This window comes from Saccopteryx leptura, chromosome 5 (assembly GCF_036850995.1).
Source record: "Saccopteryx leptura isolate mSacLep1 chromosome 5, mSacLep1_pri_phased_curated, whole genome shotgun sequence".
NCBI lineage: Eukaryota > Metazoa > Chordata > Mammalia > Chiroptera > Emballonuridae > Saccopteryx > Saccopteryx leptura.
The window spans coordinates 33,743,438-33,767,629 of NC_089507.1; the positions used below are offsets into that span (position 1 = coordinate 33,743,438).

Here is a 24,192-nt window from a genome sequence, read left to right on the forward strand (position 1 = left end):
GACAGGAAGGAAGGAAAGATAGAGAGTTAGGAGCATCAACTCCTAGTTGCTTTCATTTTAGTTTTCATTGATTGCTTCTCATATGTCCCTTGACAAGGTGAGCCAAGGGTTTCAAACTGGCAACCTCAGCATTCTGGGTCTATACTTTATCCACTGCACCACCACAAATCAGGCTAGTGATACAAGTTTTGAAAAGACTATAAAATATAAACGACTAATCTGAACACCTGAGACAAAATAGTGCACCACAAATACAAAAAAAAAAAGTATTAACAACCTTAACTGTCCAGATATTTGGCTAAACTAAATAGGCATGACATAGTCACATAATCCTGTAACACTAAAAATACTTGTTTATTCCCCCCCCCCAATTTGCATTATATAATGTAAAAATAATGCTATTTAATGAAAAACTCACCATATCTGTATCTGAGACAGGGCCAAAGCTGGTCACATAGATGTTAGTGAAGACTTCAGTAATACTGTCTGATATAAGAAAAAGAGGTGAATGTAGATATTATATAATGAGAGGCACAGGAGAGAGAAAGAGTCAAATTCATGGTATGGTTTAAAAAAATGTTTAATATTTAGGAATATTCCTTTTACTTTTTTTTTCAACTTTCAGGAACAACAAAAATAGTTATATTGCTCAATTATTTTGTAGAGTTTCACAATTTCAAATGCAAAATGCCTAGAACTATTACTGTCTTCTTAATGAGAAACTATACCTGACTACAGCATTCTGCTGTAAGCATATTTCTCAAACTTAAAATTTTCTTGGGATCTGTCTTAATTGAACTAGCTTATAATGAATTTTCACCAGTACTGAAAATAAAGTATAGTTAGTATGGATATTATTTGACATAGTCCTGAATTTCATTCTTAAACTAAATACTTCAGATAGTATTTCATGATAATAAAAATTTAGTTTGTAGATTATAAATTATAGTCTCTTCTCAATAAGCACAGGTTGTTAAGCAAGACAAATAAATATAATTCATATAAATATAAAACAATTTATAATTCAGTGACATAAAAATAAAAATAACGTACATTAATCATAATGGATTACTTCCAAACAAGCTTGCTTTTAAATGTGTTTAAGAATGCCTGAAATGCTAAGACATAGAATTCATTTTAATTGGATTGAATTTGATTCTACAGTTATATAACGCATTAACTGTGACAGGATTAATTGGATTGCTCTATTAACCAGGTGATTTTGAATAGACTAATGGAGGGGGGGAGGGAAGCTCAAAGAAAACTTTTTAAAAGAAAAACCCTTTAAATGTTCTTATAGAAAAAAAATGCATCATTAATTCAGTCATCATGACTGAATGTCTTATCTACAGTAGTAACTGTAAAATTTTTAATTTAAGACAAACAATACCATGAAAAAGTTTTGATATTGTACTGGATATTAATTCATAGCCATGAAAGAGAGAGTAAACTAAGTCTGGGATATTGTATCCACAAAGGCTAAATTAAAAAATAAAAAGAATTTGATCCAGTGGCTAAGTAGTATTCCATAGTATATATGTACCAAAGCTTTTTAATCCACTCATCCACTGATGGACAGTTGGGCTGTATTACCAGCAGTGCAAGAGGGTTCCCTTTTCTCCATATCCTCGCCAGCACTTATTCTGTGTTGTTTTGTTGATGAGCGCCATTCTGACTGATGTGAGGTGATATCTCATCAATAACATGGATGGACCTTGATAACATTATACTGAGTGAAATAAGTAAATCAGAAAAAACTAAGAACTATATGATTCCATACATAGATGGGACATAAAAATGAGACTCAGAGACATGGACAAGAATGTGATGCGTAACGGCGGGGGGGAGAGAAGAGGGAATTAGTGGGGGAGGGGAGGGGCACAAAGAAAACCAGATAGAAGGTGACAGAAGACAATTTGACTTTGGGTGAGGGGTATGCAACATAATCAAATGTCAAAATAATCTGAAGATGTTTTCTCTGAACATATGTGCCCTGATTTATCAATGTCACCCCATTAAAATTAATAAAAAAAGAATTTGAAATAACAGAGTAGACTTCTTCAGAATACTTCACATGTAATAATATATATCACAAACCTATAAAATTTATTTTCTCTTACGATCTTAATGTCTACATATATTCATGCTCAGAAATATAAGCAATTATACCCGAAGACCCACACTTGAACCTAAGCAATCTGGCTCCTGAGCCCTCAGAGTAAGACAAAGCATTATACCCACAGTGAACAATAAATTTAAAATAAAAGTGTTTTGTCATTAACTACATATTTTTACTCACAGCACTCTGTGCCAAAAATATAGTTATAGTGTACCAAATAAATACAGTCATTCAATTATATTAGATCTATATACTATTTTATTATAAAAATAATATTTATGAACATTTATTATAAAACTGATTTGAAACATAAATATATTTTAGAGCTAATTCTCTATTGTCATCTACTCCAAAGGTTGATACAGGTCAGCTTCTTGGATACTCAGCTAGTGCAATCGCATAAGACCCTGTGCTCAGAAGCGCCCTGCATTTGGTGTAATGTTCTGTTTGTGCAGTTTTTAAATTCTTCATCATCTCTGAATAGAAGACACTGCATTTTCATCTTGGACTGGGTCTCAAAAATTATTTAGCTAGTCCTGGACCTAAATTATATATGTTTCTAGAGAGAAATTAAGAAAATGGGACCCAAGTTTGTTTGTTTTTTATTCACACTAAATTAATTTTTTATCACATTTATTCAATTAACAACAGAAAAATATTTTAGTAATTACAGATATTGATTTAAGATGCTACAGAACAGAGAAACTAAAATGTTAAGATGGTCTTTATCCAAATAGTGGCAAATGAAATTATCCCATTAGTCTGAAATAGTAAAGTTGAAAAATAGAGATGACAAAAATGTGTGAATATATTCACGCTTAAGGCTTTGAAAAGCATCCGCTATGTGCCAAATGGAAAGTGAAGAGTAACGGGGAATAGTATCAGTCCCCAGTGGCTCCAGGGAAGTGCCAGCTAAGAATCAAAAAGAGTAAAAAGTAAGATTATTATCAAAGCTCTAAGAAGTAAGAGCAACACCTAAAGAGGCAGAGGCAGAAGATAGATATGTCAAGCTACCTTAAATTTTGACTTCATAACCATTGCTAAAGAATATGTGCATTGGAAGGGATATTCTTCTGCTTTGGAAGTTCAGAAAAAGAAAAATTAGAAAGAAACACATGGACCAGAAATACCCAATATGTACCTCAGATTGAAAAAAAAAATTCCTGGTAATGAGACTGAAGATTTTCATACAGATAGATACCCATAGCTATAAACAATCAGTATGCATTAGTGAAATATTTTAGTGTGATGACTACAAATAAAATTTGATAAAAAGACTTGACCTGGGGAGTGGGTGAACACATAATACCATGTACAGAAATGTGTTGTATAATTGGGCACTTGAAATCTGTATAATTACATTAACTAGTGTCACCCCGATAAAATTCAATTAAATAAATAAATTAAATAAATGCTCTAAAAATATTTGGGGCAGGAGGAAGGGAATAAAGATGGACAAATACACAGTGATAAATAATGATTTGACTTTGGGCGATGAGCACAAAACACAATCAACAGTTCAAGTGCTATAGAAATGTTTATCTGAACCTATAGACTCTTATTGATCAATGTCACCATATAAAATTTAATTTTTAAATACAAAAATATTAGATGACGTCATAAATAATTGAATTGTACTAGGTAATATAATATACAAACCAACCTTCAAGTAAAAATATTTTATATTGATATCTTTTTAAAAATATATTTTTTATTTTACTTAATGTTTTTAAAGTTTATTTTTTTAAAGATTTTACTTATTCAGTTTAGAGAGAAGAAAGAGAAAGAGAAGCGAGAAGAGGAGGGTAGAGAAGCAAACAGATGCTTCCCCTGTGTGCCCTGACTGGGAATCAAACCCAGGACATCCACACACCAGGCTGACGCTCTACCACTGAGCCAACCAGCCAGGGCCTAAAGCAAACATTTTTAACATTTGGCAAGAATAAAATCATGTCTTTATGTACAACAATTTATTAATGACATATATTTGCAATTATGTAATAATGTTTGTTTCTTCAATGGTTCCTCATGGGTGGGCAAAGTTTTCATTACAATTAAGCATAGAAATAGGTTTTTATTTCTTTAGTGAGGTCTACCTCACAATGCTAGTTTGAGTTTCAACCATTCCCTATCTATCCCTAGCTCTATGTTCATTTACTTATTATGGATACTGTTTGCTGTTTATATATACTATATGATAGACACAAGCCACACACAGCTATATAAATATAAATTTTAATAGACTAAAATCAAATAAAATTAAAAATATAGTTTCTCAGCCACACTAACAGTTTATCCTCATATGACTTTGGGTACAATATTGGATAGCATAGATGACCATTTTCATGATTACAGAAAGTTCTATATGGTAATACTACTAGTCTATATCCTCCCACTAGAAGTTAGGCTACATGAATACTGAGATTTTTATTTATTCAGAAGAGTAAAACACCAACACAGAGTAACCCCTGATATCAGTATATTCCTTTTTTCTTTTCTTTTCTTTTCTTTTCTTTTTTTTTTTTTTTTGTGACAGAGAGGGGACAAACAGAAATAGACACACAGGAAGGGAGATTGATGAGAAGCATAAATTCTTCAATGCAGCACCTTATTCATTGACTAATTTCTCATATATGCCTTGGCCAGGGAGCTACAGCAGAGCTATCTTGGGTTTCAAGCCAGAAACCTTTGGCTTCAAACCAGAGATCATGGGGTCATGTCTGTAATCCCACACTCAAGCCAGCAACCCTACACTCAAACTGGTGAGTCCACACTCAAGCCGGCAACCTCAGGGTTTCAAACCTGGATCTTCTGCATCCCAGTTCAACACTCCATCCACTGCATCACTACCTGGTAAGGACTTAATAAATTTTGTTAAATAAGTAGGCATGGTTTTTATTATCATAATGGAACTTACAATAACCTAGTAAAGAGAGATATCAGCCAAAAAGCAAATAAATATGCAAATGCAGAAATGATATAAGTTATGAAAGCATACAGTTTTCCTGGAAATACTTTCTTCACTTGGTTTCTGAACATCACAATCTCTTGATTTTATTCTAATCTCACTGGTTGCTTCTTCTCTGAATCCTTTACTGTTATGCTCCCAACTTTTTAATATTGGAATGTCCTAATGTTAATTTTTGAGGTTCTCTTTATTTAGTTCATGATAATTTGTTTCATGTAGTCATGGACTCTTGAATGTTTATTTACAGTCCAAAGCTTTCTTCTAAAATCTGGACTTCTATATCCAACTCTCCAGTTGACATCTCCACTTGGCTATCTACTAATTTTCTCAGACTCATCATGTTCCAAATAAAATGAATTTTCCTTTCCAAAATCAATTGTACTTGCAATTTTCCTTATCATTTTTTTTTGTTGTTCTAACCCTCTAGGCTACAAATCTTGGTTTCATTCACAATGTCTCTCTTTTAAATAGTAAGTCTGGTTGAGTCTCAAAGATACCTATAATCCAACTACTTCTAATCTTTTAAAGCTCTCACTATTACTCTTAATGTTACCGTCATCTCTCTATAGGAATACTACTTCCACTCATTTATTCCTACAGTCTCTTATTATATTTTGTTATAAGAGCTATTGAGATATATATAATTCACATTATATATAATGCAACTTTATAAGTGTAAATATAGCATTTTTTAGTATAGAATTATACAACATCACTACTCTCTAACCTTAAAACAATTTTTTTCATCATAAAGAAACCCTACACCAAATAAGTTACTTCCTGTCCTTTTTTTTTTTCTTTTTTTTACAGGGACAGAGAGAGAGTCAGAGAGAGGGACAGACAGAGACAGACAGACAGGAACCGAGAGAGAGATAAGAAGCATCAATCATCAGTTTTTCCTTGCGACACCTTAGTTGTTCATTAACTGCTTTCTCATATGTGCCTTGACCGTGGGCCTTCAGCAGACTGAGTAACCCCTTGCGAGTCAGCAACCTTGGGTCCAAGCTGGTGAGCTTTGCTCAAACCAGACGAGGATGAGCCCGCGCTTATGCTGGAGACCCCGCGGTCTCGAACCTGGGTCCTCCACATCCCAGTCCGATGCTCTATCCACTGCGCCACTGCCTGGTCAGGTTCCCTGTCCTTTTTTTATGCAAGTTCTGACAATTACTAATTCAGTTTCTATTTCTATGGATTTACCTATTCCAGATATTTCATGTAAATAGAATTCCTCTTATGCTTAGTTTATAGCTGTTGTTTTTAAAATCATGAATGGGTGTTGAATTTTGTCACATACTTTTTATATATGTATGCAGAAAATCACGAGTTATGAGCTCGTTATTCTATTAATATGGCACATTACATCAATTTATTTTCATATATTAAAGCAACTTTGCATATCTGGATAAACCTCACTTGGTTTGGGTGCATAACTTCTTATATGTTGCTGTGTTTATTTTGCTAGTATATTGCAGAGCATGTGTCTGTGTTCATAAGGGATATTAGTCTGCAGTTTTCTTCTAATGTCTTGGTCTCATTTTAGTATCAGTGTATACTGAACTAATAGAATGATCTGAGACATGTTCTTCTCTCTTATATTTTTAGGAGATTTTGTGCATAATTGGTGTTTATTCTCCTTGAAATATAAGACAAAATTCATCAGTGAAGCCATATGAACCTGGTCTTTGCATTGTGGGAAGTTATTGTTGTTGTTGTTACTAATTTAATCTTTTTCTTTGTATGACTCTTTTTAGGTTTGCTATTTATTTTTTAGTTAGTTTTAATATTTTTCATTTTCCTAGATATTTGTCCATTTCATCTAGGTTATTTAATTTTTGTCATACAAATGCAATACAAGTATATTCCCTTACAGAATTTCTGCAATATTTCCCATACAGATTCTCTAAGTGTTTTCATGGTTGTGTGGGGCAGACCCGAAATGCAAAGAACTTTGTGCTCATGGGAAAACCCATCAACCAATGACAGATGGGAGATGGAGGAAATAAAACTCAGGTTTCTTCCCATCTCCATGGAGGTAACTCTATGGCATGTTCCACACCATTTTCCAGAGATCTTCAATGAGATTCAACTTCAGTTGTCCTCAGCAGTAACGTGCTCATTAGTGCACACTGTTTTGGCTCCTTGTCCTTCCCTGTGTCACCTTCCCACCCCTCTGCTAGTGCCTCCTGATATCACTTCTCAAATTAATCCATAACTTAGAGTCTCCACAAAACCAAACACAGATATAAATATCAGTCATTTACTCTATGATGAAAAATAATCATAAACACATGTATTCATGTGTTTAATAATCATAAACACATGTATTCATGTATCCACACAAGCAATAAACTATATTATTCTCACCCCACTAATTTAGATATTAACAATATTAATAATGACATAAATTATAATATTAACAGTAAAATTAAACTATGGATACTAATAATTTTGCTCATCATCCAAAATATGGTGCCATACACATATTTTAAGACAAGTTAGTCATTGCTGTGTTTTGCTTTACTGTCTTAGCAACAACAACCTACAATTTGCTTCCTGAGATGTTCCCCATACACTTACATGTCATCAATCAATTTCACTAAAGTCAAAGAACACTTATTAAGTGACATTTGTGTATATGGTTCTTTGTGTTCCCTGTTAAAAGTTGAAAATTCTGAAGTTAATAATATATTTGCCACCATTCTACCACAAAAGAAATGCTGGACCTTATCTAGTATCTTCCTTAAAGTAGACAATTCAATGCATGTTTGACAAAAAAGGGTGACTTGAACAATACAGGGTTGCATTTGAATGGTAAAAACATTGTCGATAAAAACAAGAAGAGTAAAGAACAATAATAAAGCCATTATTTATTATGTGTTGATACAATCATTTTTCATTATAGTTCTAATTTTTTGGTCTTTGATTCTTTGTGATGATATGGAACTGCAAAATATCACCATATATAGAATAAGCAAAATTTTCTCTTAGTGTAAGATTCCTAGTGCTTTTTAAATTTTGTATCTTTTATATATTGCTTGTTCTTACAGTTTTCCTTCCTTACTTTGATTTTTTTTCCTGCTAGTGAAAATGCATTGATTTATAAACCCTGAACAATAATCAAGATTCAAGATGCCTACATGCTTTGGACAGGATACAAAAAGTTTTTAAAGGAGAAACTAAATGACAGTCATTAGTTGCGGGTGAATTTAACCTTGAAATCACTTCAGGGTCTACCTCAATTCCTAACACACCTCGGGACTGTTCTGGCCCCTAGAACCATCAGAAGGTAAAAGATTTGCAGTGCCTTTTCTCTCTTTGAAATGTGTTTCTTCATTACCTAATGATTTAGCTTACTCTTGTGAGGAAGCTGATAATACACCTCTTTCCCCAAAGCAATAATAAAGGAATCAACATGGAAATGGAAGAGGAGACTGAGTATCCACCGAGTCCCATTGATTTAGTGGGACTGCTTGGTTAAATTAACAAATAGCTACTAAGGGTTTACTAAGTACAGTCCAGAGACATTCCCAGACTGACAGACAAGGAAAGAATGTTTCCAAAGGGAAGCTGTGTGTGATACCAGAAGCAGTTTATGTTCCTCAAGGTAATGTTTCATCAAGCAATTGTTCCATGTTCAGTCTGGGACTCTGACAAGGTAAAAAGTAAAGTTACTACTCTTACTATTAAAAGTTTTATTCTCTTGTAGGGAGATTCGACAGATCCAACCTCATTTCAAATTGTTAAAGATGGCATCCAAGAGCACACGGGATATGTTCAAACACTAAGAATCCAAAGTTCAGTCTAGAAACAGACTATTACAGATCTAGTATTCCTGAGTTAGTTAGCAACCTGGAGCATACCAGTCATCAACTGGAAATCCTATGCTGTTCTACAACTACTGACAAAAACTAGTTTAATTAAGTTATAAAGTTGAATTGGGGGGAGGGGGTGAATACACAATATGGTGTACAGATATATGTTATAGGAGTGGGCACCTGAAACCTGTTCAACTCTGTTAACCAGTATCATCCCAATAAATTTAGTTAAAAATGCCCATGGGCAAAATACAAACAAAGAAAAACAAGTTAAAGAGAGAGACTCATGGACACAGACAGCAGTGTAACTTGGGGGAATGAACACACAATATAGTGTACAAAGATGTGTTATAGAATTAGGCACCTGAAACTTGTATAATTATGTTGACCAGTGTCACCCTAACAAATTCAATTTTAAAAATTTTAAAATAATTAAGTTATAAGAATTTAAAATAAAAACTATGCTGATATAAACTTACATTTTGCTTCCAAAATACATATTAATAGGATAAATTCTTATACCCAATAAAAAATAAACTTTTATCTTTTTTTTTTGTATTTTTCTGAAGCTGGAAACGGGGAGAGACAGTCAGACAGACTCCCGCATGCGCCCGACCGGGATCCACCCGGCACGCCTACCAGGGGCGACTCTCTGCCCACCAGGGGGCGATGCTCTGCCCCTCGGGGGGGGGGGGGGTCGCTCTGCCCGGACCAGAGCCACTCTAGTGCCTGGGGCCGAGGCCAAGGAGCCATCCCCAGCACCCAGGCCATCTTTGCTCCAATGGAGCCTTGGCTGCGGGAGGGGAAGAGAGAGACAGAGAGGAAGGGGGGGGTGGAGAAGCAAATGGGCACTTCTCCTATGTGCCCTGGTCGGGAATCGAACCCGGGTCCCCCGCACGCCAGGCGGACGCTCTACCGCTGAGCCAACCGGCCAGGGCCTAAACCAGGGGTCCCCAAACTTTTTACACAGGGGGCCAGTTCACTGTCCCTCAGACCGTTGGAGGGCCGGACTATAAAAAAAACTATGAACAAATCCCTATGCACACTGCACATATCTTATTTTAAAGTAAAAAAACAAAATGGGAACAAATACAATATTTAAAATGAAGAACAAGTAAATTTAAATCAACAAACTGACCAGTATTTCAATGGGAACTATGGGCCTGCTTTTGGCTAATGAGATGGTCAATGTGCTCCTCTCACTGACCACCAATGAAAGAGGTGCCCCTTCCGGAAGTGCAGCGGGGGCCGGATAAATGGCCTCAGGGGGCCGCATGTGGCCCGCGGGCCGTAGTTTGGGGACCCCTGGCCTAAACTTTTATCTTTTAAGATAACAAATTATTTTATAAATCAATATATTGAGAATTCTTAACACACTAAGATATAATTCATATATAATACTAATATCAAGAGATGAAAAATATCTTGCTGTATTCATTTTCTTTATTAAAAAATGGTGTATGAGTTAGCATGCTAATTAACTTTTTTTAATGATCATTTTACCAACCCACAGAATACTGCTATCAACAACAGTATTTTTGTTTGCATTGAAAAATAATTTTCTGTTTTTATTAGTTATGTTTTGTTTTGTTTTTTATTAAGTGAGAGGAGGGGAGGCAGAGAGACAGACTCTCATATGTGCCCCTACTGGGATCCACCTGGCAAGCCCCCTGCTGGGCCATACTCAGCCCATATGGGGCTGTTGCTTCATTGTTTGGCAACCAAGCTATTTTAGCTCCTGGGGCAGAGGCCATTGAGCCATCATTAGTGCCCAGGGTCAACTCACTCAAATCAATTGAACCATGGCTAAGAGAGGAGAAGTGAGAGGGAGAAAGAGAGAGAGTAAGAGAGAGAGAGAACGAGAAGGGGGAGGAGGAGCTAATAACAAATAGAGGAGGGATGGAGAAGCAGATGGTCACTTCTCCTGTGTGCCCTGACTGCGAATCGAACCCAGAACATCCACACATGCCAGGAGTATGCTTTACCACTGAGCCAACTGGCCAGGGCCTAGAACATTATTAAATGCAATAAAATTAATATTGAAAATACAACCCAAAGAATTTCAAAAGCTCATATAGGACACGATTTTCAAGCATTCAAAATTTCTAGTCTTCCCTGGCCGGTTGGCTCAGTGGTAGAGTGTCGGCCTGGCGTGCAGAAGTCCCGGGTTCAATTCCCAGCCAGGGCACACAGGAGAAGTGCCCATCTGCTTCTTCACACCTCCCCCTCTCCTTCCTCTCTTTCTCTTCCCCTCCCACAGCCAAGGCTCCATTGGAGCAAAGATGGCCTGGGCACTGGGGATGGCTCCTCGGCCTCTGCCCCAGGCGCTAGAGTGGCTCTGGTCGCAGCAGAGCGACGCCCCGTAGGGGCAGAGCATCGCCCCCTGGTGGGCACAGCTTCGCCCCCTGGTGGGCGTGCCGGGTGGATCCCGGTTGGGTGCATGCAGGAGTCTGTCTGACTGTCTCTCCCCATTTCCAGTTTCAGAAAAAAAAAAAAAAATTTCTAGTCTTTCCTATTTCTAGTCTTTGTGAAAAGCATCATCATCTTGTCAGTTGTCAAAATTTTATACCCAGTCTGAACTTTTTACTCATATTCTACATTTTAATTTTTCCCTGGGTACTGTTGGTTATATTTTCTGCATATTTCTTGAATTTTCCTTTCTACTCCATCTGAACTGGTAAGGGCCTCTAGAATGCCTTTAGTCTTTCTGCCTCTAGTTTTGCCAACTCTTATCTCCTCCCTTCCTTAATACTGCTAACGTGTTCCATCCTGATTATAAATTGTGTGATATCTCTCATCAGAACAAATTTTTTCTCAATGATGCTCCTTTGCTTGTAGATCAAGTTCAAAGATCATAGCAAGACATATACAACCTTTTCATGATCACCTTTGTCTGTTTCCTTTCTTGTGCCATTCTATGCTGTGTACCTTAGCCATATTACACTCCTTGTCACCTCCTTCATCCTTTCTTTGTAGTTGCCCTTTCCTCTATATAAAATGTCTTCTCGTTTAATCCTTGTTCTTCAAAAAGCAATCTCAAAAAAAAAAGTTTTTCTGTAAAGTTTTTCCTTACCGTTCCTGGGGTATTTAATTAGTCTTCTTGTTGATTCTAGGAATTTTTACCTCTTTAAATGAAATAAACCACCACATTGTAACTTAATGAGTTTTTAAATAGTCATATGTTCCTTCACTCTAGTCAACACATAACAAACTCCTAACAATTTTCTCTATATGAACAACATGGACTATCATAGATAATCATAGAATGATATAAAGCAACAGCCTAAAAACAGTCATTTCATCATTCATTGAGGTGATGAACACACAATATGGTGTACAGATGATGTGTTGTATAATTGTGCACCTGAAATCTGTATAATTTTCTTAACCAGGGTCACCCCAATGAATTCAATTAAAAGGAAAAAATTAAAGTAAATAAAATCAGCAAAAGCTAAAAAAAAAATCACGTAGTTTATATTTTCTTTAGAAAATGTGGCTCTTAAGTAGTGAATTTACTTTCTTCTTCTTTTTGTTCAACTCTAAGTGTATATAAGATTCTGATCAAGTGTAAGGCCCTACCAATCCTGTTATACTTAAATATGAAATAAATCAAAATATTTATCTTTACATCTATAAATAGTCTGAACTAAATTTAGCATATGATGATGATGATAAATTACTGAATTAAGTTAATCATTTATGGAAAAAATTTAAAGACAAGATTTTAGAGTTTGTTGCTAAAAACTTAACGTCACTGGATTTTATTTCAAGAATAGTTCTCATATTCACATCCAACATTTTTCTTTTTTCTTTCTTTTTTTTTTTTATATAATTTTATTTTTTTAATGGGGTGACATCAATAAATCAGGATACATATATTCAAAGATAACAAGTCCAGGTTATCTTGTCGTTCAATTATGTTGCATACCCACCACCCAAAGTCAGATTGTCCTCTGTCACCTTCTATCTTGTTTTCTTTGTGCCCCTCCCCACCCCCTATCCCTCTCCCATTCCCCCCTCCCCCCCGTAACCACCACACTCTTATAAATGTCTCTTAGTTTCACTATTATGTCCCACCTACGTATGGAATAATACAGTTCCTGTTTTTTTCTGATTTACTTATTTCGCTTCGTATCATGTTATCAAGATCCCACCATTTTGCTGTAAATGTTCTGATGTCATCATTTCTTATGGCTGAGTAGTATTCCATAGTGTATATGTGCCACATCTTCTTTATCCAGTCATCTATTGATGGGCTTTTTGGTTGTTTCCATGTCCTGGCCACTGTGAACAATGCTGCAATAAATATGGGGCTGCATGTGTCTTTACGTATCAATGTTTCTGAGTTTTTGGGATATATACCCAGTAGAGGGATTGCTGGGTCATAAGGTAGTTCTATTTTCAGTTTTTTGAGGAGCCACCATACTTTCTTCCATAATGGTTGTACTACTTTACATTCCCACCAACAGTGTATGAGGGTTCCTTTTTCTCCACAGCCTCTCCAACATTTGCTGTTACCTGACTTGCTAATAACAGCTAATCGAACAGGTGTGAGGTGGTATCTCATTGCTGTTTTGATTTGCATTTCTCTAATAGCTAAAGAAGATGAGCATCTTTTCATATATCTGTTGGCCATTTGTATTTCTTCCTGGGAGAAGTGTCTATTCATATCCTCTTCCCATTTTTTTATTGGATTGTTTGTTTGTTTGTTGTTGAGTTTTATGAGTTCTTTGTATATTTTGGATATTAGGCCCTTATCTGAGCTGTCGTTTGAAAAAATCATTTCCCATTTAGTTGGCTTTCTGTTTATTTTGTTATCAGTTTCTCTTGCTGAGCAAAAACTTCTTAGTCTGATGTAGTCCCATTCATTAATTTTTGCCTTCACTTCTCTTGCCATTGGAGTCAAATTCATAAAATGCTCTTTAAAACCCAGGTCCCTGAGTTGAGTACCTATGTCTTCTTCTATGTACTTAATTGTTTCAGGTCTTATGTTTAGATCTTTGATCCATTTTGAGTTAATTTTTGTACAGGGGGAGAGACTGTAGTCCAGTTTCATTCTTTTGCATGTGGCTTTCCAGTTTTCCCAGCACCATTTATTGAAGAGGCTTTCTTTTCTCCATTGTGTGTTGTTGGCCCCTTTATCAAAAATTATTTGACTATATATATGTGGTTTTATTTCTGGACTTTCTATTCTGTTCCACTGGTCTGAGTGTCTATTTTTCTGCCAATACCATGCTGTTTTGATTGTCGTGGCCCTATAATAGAGTTTGAAGTCAGGTATTGAAATGCCCCCAGCTTCATTCTTTTTCTTTAGGATTGCTTTGGCTATTCGGGGTTTTTTATAGTTCCATATAAATCTGATGATTTTTTGCTCTATTTCTTTAAAAAATGTCATTGGAAGTTTGATGGGAATTGCATTAAATTTGTATATTGCTTTGGGTAATATAGCCATCTTGATTATATTTATTCTTCCTAGCCAAGAACAAGGTATATTCTTCCATCTCATTATATCTTTTTCAATTTCCCTTAACAATGGTTTATAGTTTTCATTATATAAGTCCTTTACATTCTTTGTTATGTTTATTCCTAAGTATTTTATTTTTTTTGTTGCAATCGTGAAGGGGATTATTCTTTTGAGTTCCTTCTCAGTTGTTTCATTGTTGGCATATAGAAAGGCTATTGACTTCTGTATGTTAATTTTGTATCCTGCGACCTTACTGTATTGGCTTATTGTTTCTAGTAGTCTTTTTGTGGATTCTTTGGGGTTTTCGATGTATAGGATCATATCATCTGCAAAAAGTGATACCTTTACTTCTTTTTTTCCGATATGGATGCCTTTTATTTCTTTGTCTTGTCTGATTGCTCTGGCTAGAACCTCTAGTACCACATTAAATAAGAGTGGAGAGAGTGGACAACCCTGTCTTGTTCCTGATTTAAGGGGGAAAGCCTTCAGTTTTGTGCCATTTAATATGATGTTAGCTGATGGTTTATCATATATGGCCTTTATCATGTTGAGATATTTTCCTTCTATACCCATTTTGTTGAGAGTCTTAAACATAAAATTGTGTTGTATTTTATCGAAAGCCTTTTCTGCATCTATTGATAAGATCATGTGGTTTTTGTTCTTTGTTTTGTTGATATGGTGTATTACATTAACCGTTTTACGTATGTTGAACCATCCTTGAGATTCTGGGATGAATCCCACTTGATCATGATGTATTATTTTTTTAATATGTTGTTGTATTCGATTTGCTAGTATTTTGTTTAGTATTTTAGCATCTGTATTCATTAGAGATATTGGTCTGTAGTTTTCTTTTTTTGTGCCATCCTTGCCTGGTTTTGGTATGAGGGTTATGTTGGCTTGGTAAAATGTGTTTGGAAGTATTGCTTCTTCTTCAATTTTTTGGAAGACTTTGAGTAGAATAGGAACCAAGTCTTCTTTGAATGTTTGATAAAATTCGCTGGTATAGCCGTCAGGGCCTGGACTTTTATTTTTGGGGAGGTTTTTAATGTTTTTTTCTATTTCTTCTCTACTGATAGGTCTGTTTAGGCTTTCTGCTTCTTCTTGACTCAGTCTAGGAAGGTTGTATTTTTCTAGGAATTTATCCATTTCTTCTAGGTTGTTGAATTTAGTAGCATAAAGTTTTTCATAGTATTCTACAATAATTCTTTGTATATCTACGGTGTCCGTGGTGATTTCTCCTCTTTCATTTTGGATTTTGTTTATATGAGTTCTTTCTCTTTTTTCCTTGGTAAGTCTTGCCAAGGGTTTGTCAATTTTGTTGATCTTTTCAAAGAACCAGCTCCTTGTTCTATTAATTTTTTCTATAGTTTTTCTGTTCTCTAATTCATTTATTTCTGCTCTGATTTTTATTATCTCCTTTCTTCGGCTGGTTTTGGGTTGTCTTTGTTCTTCTTTTTCTAGTTCCTTAAGGTGTGAAGTTAAGTGGTTCACTTGGGCTCTCTCTTGTTTGTTCATATATGCCTGAAGTGATATGAACTTCCCTCTTATCACTGCTTTTGCTGCATCCCATAGATTCTGATATGTCGTATTGTCATCTTCATTAGTCTGTATATATCTTTTGATCTCTGCACTTATTTCTTCTTTGACCCATTCATTTTTTAAAAGTATGTTGTTTAGTTTCCACATTTTTTTGGGATTATTTTCCTCTTTTTTGCAGTTGAATTCTAGTTTCAAGGCTTTATGATCAGAAAATATGCTTGGTACAACTTCAATTTTTCTGAATTTGCTGATGTTGTTTTTGTGGCCCAACATATGGTCAATTCTTGAGAATGATCCATGTACACTGGAGAAAAATGTATACTCAGTCACTTTGGGATGAAATGTCCTGTAGATGTCTATCATATCCAGGTGCTCTAGTGTTTTGTTTAAGGCCACTATGTCTTTGTTGATTCTCTGTTTGGATGACCGATCTAGAGCCGTCAGTGGTGTATTGAGGTCTCCAAGTATGATTGTAGTTTTGTCAGTTTTTGTTTTAAGATCAATAAGTAGCTGTCTTATATATTTTGGTGCTCCTTGGTTTGGTGCATATATATTAAGAATTGTTATGTCTTCTTGATTCAGTGTCCCCTTAGCCATTATGAAATGGCCATTTTTGTCTCTGAGTACTTTTCCTGTCTTGTAGTCAGCATTATCCGATATGAGTATTGCTACACCTGCTTTTTCTTGGATGTTATTTGCTTGGAGTATTGTTTTCCAGCCTTTCACTTTGAATTTGTTTTTATCCTTGTTACTTAAATGAGTTTCCTGTAGGCAGCATACAGTTGGATTTTCTTTTTTAATCCATTCTGCTACTCTGTGCCTTTTTATTGGTGAGTTTAATCCGTTTACATTTAGTGTAATTATTGATACTTGTGAGTTCCCTATTGCCATTTTATATCTTGCTTTCTGTTAGTTTTGTGTCTTGTTTGATCCTTCTCTTTTGTTTTTCTATCTTTTGTTTTTATTTGGTTGTATTCCATACATCTTTCCACTGTTGCTATCTTTTTTATCTCATGTGCTTCTGTGGTGGTTTTTTCAATGGTGGTTACCTTTGAATAATGAAAAGGGTCCCTACCCTGTTCATTGTAGCGAACTATTTTGTGAGTACTTTTGCACTCCATCGTCCTTTGCTACTGTTAATCTCCATCTTCTCCCCCTCTTTCTTTTTGTTGTTGTCACAGTTTAAATTTGGTTTTATTGTGTTCTTCTTGGAGCTTTTACTTGTGGCTCTGTTTTTTTTTGTTCTTTGTATCTGATTGGAGAACCCCCTTTAGTAATTCCTGGAGTGGGGGTTTTCTGATGATAAATTCCCTCATCTTTTCTGTATCTGTGAATGTTTTTATTTCTCCTTCATATTTGAAGGATAGCTTTGATGGGTATAGTATTCGTGGCTGAAAGTTCCTCTCTTTCAGGACTTTAAATATTGGGGTCCACTCTCTTCTAGCTTGTAGAGTTTCTGCTGAGAAATCTGATGATAATCTAATGGGCCTTCCTTTATATGTTGTATTCTTCTTTTCCCTGGCTGCCTTGAGAATTTTTTCTTTGCTGTTGGTTTGTGTCAATTTCATTATGATATGCCTTGGAGTAGGTTTGTTGGGGTTAAGAAAACTTGGAGTTCTGTTTGCTTCTTGAACTTGAGGCTTTAGTTCTTTCCACAGGCTTGGGAAGTTCTCATCTATTATTTGTTTGAGTATGTTCTCCATTCCATTTTCTCTCTCTTCTCCCTCTGATATACCTATTATTCTTATGTTATTCTTTTTGATGGAGTCAGATAATTCTTGTAGGGCTATCTCATTTTTTTTAATTTTTGAGTCTCTTTCTTCTTCTCTCTGTTGTGCCTCAAGTTGCTTGTCTTCTATTTCACTAATCCTCTCTTCTATCTGACCTGTTCTATTAGCTAAGCTTGTTACTTCGTTTTTCAGCTCGTGAATTGAGTTTTTCATCTCTGTTTGATTTGTTTTTATAGTTTCAATTTCCTTGGACATATATTCTTTGTGTTCATTGAGTTGTTTTCTGAGCTCCCTAAATTGCCTTTCTGTGTTTTCTTGTATATCTCGGAGGATTTTTAGGATTTCTATCTTGAATTCTCTGTCATTTATCTCCAAGGTGTCCAATATATTAAATTTTTTCTCCATAGATTTTTCCTCATCTAGCTGTGTTACCTCTCTTTCTTTTGTATCCATGATATTCGATTTTCTCTTCCTTAATGGCATCTGAGGGTGGTTTTGTTGATAGTATTAATGAGATTTAATAAAGAATAAAAAGTTTAAAAAAATAATAAAAAAAATCGAAAAGAGTTGTTTTTTTAAAAAAAAAATTAATAATGAAATAAAGAAAAATAAAATAAAATAAAAATTTAAAAAAAAAAAAAAAAAGAAATTATTCCCCCCCTCCTTTTTTCCTCTCTTCTCCTCTCCCCTCTTTCTTGATAAAATCTTGTGGTGGACTGTGAATTATAACAAACAATGCCTGTGATGGAGGGCCTGAATTGGGGAAAAGTAATAAAGGGGCAAAAAAAAAAAAAAAAGAAAGAAAGAAAAAAGAAAAAAAAGAGCGTATGGACCCACAAAAAGCAAATAAGGAAAAAATTTCGGTCAAGAATAAAATGATTTGCTTTTAGGTGTTGGTTGTCTAAGAGTTATGATGAGAGGATTAAGAGGAAAACGGAAAAATGGGGGGACAAATTAAAAAATTACTATTGTATTTAGTGGAACAAGAACTAGATAATATGGAGAGCCAGGGATGGGAGCACTGCTAGTGAGTTAAAAAGGTGAAGTAAAACCCCCCCAAAATGCCACAAACATAAGTTTGAGTCCCAGATAAGATAATTTGTTTGTTATTGAGGTTTGAATGAGAGGAGATGTAAAGGAAAAAGGAAGAAACTAATATAGAGGGAGAAAAGAAAGAGAGAGAGAGAAAAAAAAAAAAGAGGGAACCACTAAAAGAAGAAAAAAGAAAGGAGAGAGAGAGAGAGAGAGTTAAGGGTTTTGGAGTGCAACCCTCATAGAGAGAAAGGAAGAGAAGAGAAAAGATAATGGGAGATGTAACACTTATGGGTAGTGTAGTTCAAGGAGAGGAGAGAGTAAGACCGGTAGAGAGTTAATCGGCCAAATTGGAGGAGGAAAAAAAAAGTATCAAGAATGAAGATAAGAGAAACAAACGAACAAATATAATAAAATGGGATAGGTTATAAAGTCTGCAGATTATTCTTGATTTTGAGAGGTTATCTTCTTGCTTTTTCTTTTCTCTCCCTCTTCCTGGTCGGTGACTCTGTACCCCGGGTTTTGCCCCTTTGCCATGCTCAGGTGGAGGTTTGCAGTTGATAAGTCTCTATGGCAATGTCATGTATTGTGCTTTAGTCTCGTTGGCAGTCGAGGCTATTAGCATTTATAGGCTCCGACAGTGAGAGAGTCCGTGTTCCTGGAGCCTTTCTCCTAGTCTTTCCTTCCTCAATTAGTAGCCTGATAATCCAGCTATGGGGTTGCTGCTGCCTCTGCCTGGATAGTAAGAGGCTCAAAGAGCTGGCAACTCCCCACTCTATTTCCACTCAGCACAGGGCTCTGGGTAAGGCTCAGTCAGTCAGAGCTGCTAGCATAATCAGGCGGGCTTTCCACCCACTCACAGACCTCTGGCTCTGCCACTCTGTCCGGTAACACAAGCGGGTGCCCACTTCCGGGGCGCTTGGAGAAAACTCTCACTCACTGGCTGCGCGCGCAGACCAGGATATCCGGCCAGCAGTCTCACACTCTGAGTGAAACCCCCGACCGCAGGGAAAAGTTGCAGCGTTAGAATTGAGTCTCGCTCCGTCCCCGTGCGCGGCTTTTGCAAGGCGCTGGGGCGGCCCGAGATTCCGCTTTGGCCCACACAAAGGCCCCTGACTCTGCTCCTCTGTGCGATGACACGGGCGCGCACTGCCGAGGCACTCGGAGGAATCGCTCACTCCTTATCTGCGCGCGCAAACCAGGATATGAGGCCGGCCGCTTTCCCTCTGAGTGAAACACCCTCGGCAAGGAAAATCTCCACCATTGGAATTAGTTCTCACTCCCTCCCGTGCGTGGCTTTTTCAGGGCGCTGGGGCTGCCCAGAGACTCTGCCCTCGGCCCACAGAAAGGCCTCTGACCCTCCCTCTCCGTGGGGCAACACGGGCACTGACTCCCGGGGCCTAGGAAGAAATCTCTCGCCCACTAACTGCGCACCAACCAGGAGACCGGGTAAAATGTCCGCGCCGCTTGTCTTTCTTTGTTTGGGTTTGGCGCGAGTGTTAGCTTGTATTGCCCGGGTTGCCACAGGATCAGATTTTCCTCGGCTTGGATCTCCGTGCCACAGCCTGGTTCGGCCGTTTGTATTCACCCCCTTTGCCCGCCTCAGTTTCTATATTCAGTTACCAGAGAAAGCCGCCCTGTTTAGGTTAGTGAGGAAGGCGGAGCATTTCTTACTCCCTATTTCCTTCGGGGTTTGGTTATATATTTAGCCAATTTTTCACTCAATCATACCTTTGGGTGTATTGCGAAGCATCTGGAAGCTCCAAGTATAGGTTTTTCTGTTTCTGGTTGAAGATCTTGTTGAGTTTTGGGGGAGATTTATCGGTATCGCTTCCTACCCCGCCATTACTCTGACGTCATCTCTCCAACATTTTTCATCTACAACATTCCAAGACTAAAGGCATGGAGAGCTTTGTTGGCAACATTACAAACCCTTGCTATCTTTCCCTGGATCAGCCTCAAAAAGAAACTCTATACTTATAACATGGAGCTTATTGATATTCTAATTTGATAATAGTATCACTTTCTTCCTAAAAATAAATTTAGCTTAAAGTAGTACAAAAGGAAAAAAGAACTCTCTTAAAGTATTAACTTTATCACCCATCACTGGATGCTGTTTCCTGATGATGTGTGCATTGGAAAGCGTTATGATCACTCTAGACCTAACATGCAATTAGAAATTTTAGAAACTTATATAGCAACCTTTAAGTACTTATTCTATCTGTTGAATTCCCATTGTGTGACAATAAAAGAAACTTACCACCAATTAAACTGAGACTCTATACCTTTAGTAGGTTAAATTTTTATATATATTCAAACTTATTTTCATGATCACTCTGTGAACTGTGCATAATTATATTCCTTTTATTCCTCATCCAAATTCAACAGCTAATAAAACATAAAGCTGCACTGAAATTTTTTTTCTCTAATTTAAAATCTCATTCTCATAACTATTCCAATAAAATGCCATTCAAAAAACACAAACAATGCAATGAACTTTTCATTTAGTTTAAGACTGTTTGGTATCTTAAGTAGGGGCAGTACAATAAAATCATGTGTCAACGTCAAGTAATACATTTGGGGAGATATAATAATGTGGAGTAATGATAATGAAATATTCCAGTTAAAAAAAAATCACTGCTAGTTTTATAAAACATAAGGCCATTTATACTTTAGGATAAAATGTTTATATGTTTGTGCATGTGACATGCACATATACTATACATGCATACATTACACACAGTATATAGTAAATACATTATAATATATAAATACATGTTTTATGTGTTATATATATACATATTTACTTGTATGTGCATACACATTCCATTATGCAAATATTGGTATTGAACTTTCTTATATTTAAATCAAAAGACATATTATTCTAACTTAATTATTGAACTTCAGAAGAAGTCTACATGTAGAATGACACTGAGAAATAGATGAATAAATTGTCTTTCTTTCCTCCTTTCTCCCTTCTTTTTTTTCCTTTTTCAAAAAGAAACATATAGAGTAGGTGTTACACTAAATTACACACTTAGAGTAATGAACAAATAATATGTAACAATCATGTCTCAGAGGCAAAAAAAAACAAGTAAATAATAATAAAACAAAAATGCTAAGGTGTGCTGTGAGAAGAAAGATGGGATGATGGTTAGGCACTGAACTCAAAACTGTAAAGTCAGAGGAAGGCTGACCAAGCCATCCTTTCATCTGTAATGCATGCTTCTTTTTATTTTTTCCTGTACTCTCAGAACCTTTTCTTTCTATCACTTTAACTCAATTTATTCCATGGCCTAGTAGTTGCAACCTAAAAACAAATGATAAGTATGAACTTTGATGAATAGTAATTATTAAGATGGACCCCTTTAAAGAAATTTTAAGAGATCTAGATTATTACTTAGGAGAAAATTCTAAGGAAGCATATTACAGCATTAGACTGAGGCCTTAAACTGAATGCAGAAACTGATAGAAGAATTTTTGACAGAAAAGTTTCATTCGACACAGGAATAAAATAAAACAATAAAGAATAACTGAAATTAAAATGATGGAAGAATTCTCTGGTAGTTATCTAAATTATTTTGGACAGTACACTTAGATCTGGTCAGGAAATGCTTAGTTTAATGCAAATTCTCACTTAGCATTCTTTGTGATTCATAACATTATTCAACTTTGTTCTAAATGTGTTTCTGAATCCTAATTACATATTTCAAAACAATAATTTTTATTTTAGAAACTTTTCTACTAATAAAAAGTAAATATACAAGAATTTTTTCATAATCAATATTTTAAAATCAGGATATTTGAAAAGATATATGTATAAATAATAACATTCAAGACTCACACACAAAAAAAGACCTTTTATGGATAGTGATTATCGATCATATTTAAAATAAAAAATTAGATTTGCTACTTTATATTCTATAGCATACCTTTAATTTCTCAGTTATGATCATATCTATTACAGAAAATATTTTAATACAAATATTCAAGTTGTTTTTTTCCTTTTTGATTTGCATTTAAATTTTATCCTGTTCTTTTCTTTGCTCTGATACACTCTTATGAACAGTTATTTTCCCCTGTTCTAAATTCGATTTCTAGCAGTGCTTCCTATAAAAGCATTTGTTATATAGACCTGTAAGTTGATACATTTGGGGTATTATCAGAAAATGATTCTCACTTGTCCACCCTTACTTGTTTCTGACTTGTTAAAGGTAGTCCTTTTGGGCAGTTGATTTAGTTGCCCAAGCAGTTTTAAAAGGCAGCTGGGCTACAATCTCAGCTAATAGATCAAGGAGATTCACTCCATGTTTGCCTTCAGTCAGCTCAGAACATGGGACTCTCAGCCTTTCCTGTGAGGGAAGAGAACCACTGATAAATGAGACATTGTACCTCATGTAATAAAAACACATCCAGTTTATAGTCACAGGGACAGTTATGGCTAAACCAAGGTATTTCATCTGTGCCCAGATTCTCTTCACCCTCAGCAGCTCTGTCTGGAACTGGCACAACACATCTGAACTCTATTTACAACTGTTGGGACTCAGCATTATGCTTATATTTGTGACTCACCAATTATAATAATAATAATAATAATAATAATAATAAAAAAACACAACATAAGAAGTAAGCTTCATAATTTATTTTCTTTTGGTCTTCCCAGAAATAATAATGCTTGCTTCTCCTCTCATTGTAAAATTTTTTATGCATTCCATCTAAACATGTTCACAAGAATATAAATCCAATAGAGAAACTCCGAGAAAGTCCAGAATTTGTCAGTTCTCTGCAGTTCCTAAGGAGAGATAACCACATAAAGAGCAGCACTGAGATGCTATTTTGCGATGGAGGGGAAATTTTAGAGCAACTCTTCAGGACTTGTTAGTCAGGTACTTTCATCTATTTCCATTTGTATTGACTGCAGAGTACTTGTCACAATGTGGCCGGAGAACAATGAAGCCAGATCACTACTAAGGCTCTTAACAAGGGAGACCATTTTCTGCAATCAGGAAGGCTCTAGGCATCCATATTGACTTTATTTATTCATTTTTAAAATTTTTCCATAGATGTGGGAGAGAAAGAGAGAAAGAGAGAGAGAGAAAGAGAGAGGAGGGTAGGGAGAGAGAGAGAAATAGAAACATCAACTTGCTGTTTCACTTAGTTGTTCCACTGAACTGAGCATTCTCTGGCTGCTTCTCACATGTACCCCAACCGGGGATCGAACCTGCAACCTCTGGAGAATGGTTGTAGCAAAGGGCCTGAATCATTTGATGGGGGATAAATAGGAAAGGCTGAACCTAGATCAAACAATAAAGTAAAAGCTTTTTTTTTGTTTGTTTCTTTGCTTTTTCTTTTTTTTCTGGAAGGCCTTACTATCTTTTCATGCCTTACTGTTTTCTCTGAGCCGTGCAGTTATCCCCATACACTCAAAGATTCATCATTTATTCAGAACTAACTCTGGGCATATCCTTTCTCTACTGCTGTGACAGCTACAAAGAAATACAAGTGATTCCCTGTTCTTTTTTTAA

General features: G+C 35.9%; 1 protein-coding gene across 2 annotated transcripts in view; it reads right to left on the reverse strand.

Moving 5' to 3' along the window:
- GABRA2 (gamma-aminobutyric acid type A receptor subunit alpha2) overlaps positions 1 to 24,192 on the reverse strand; it is a 124,906-nt gene that overhangs the window by 64,611 nt on the left and 36,103 nt on the right. For both annotated transcript variants that reach the window (XM_066385105.1, XM_066385106.1), the window contains exon 4: positions 419 to 486. In XM_066385105.1, coding sequence (XP_066241202.1) covers positions 419 to 486 — 68 coding nt within the window. The remainder of the gene's footprint in view (positions 1 to 418; positions 487 to 24,192) is intronic.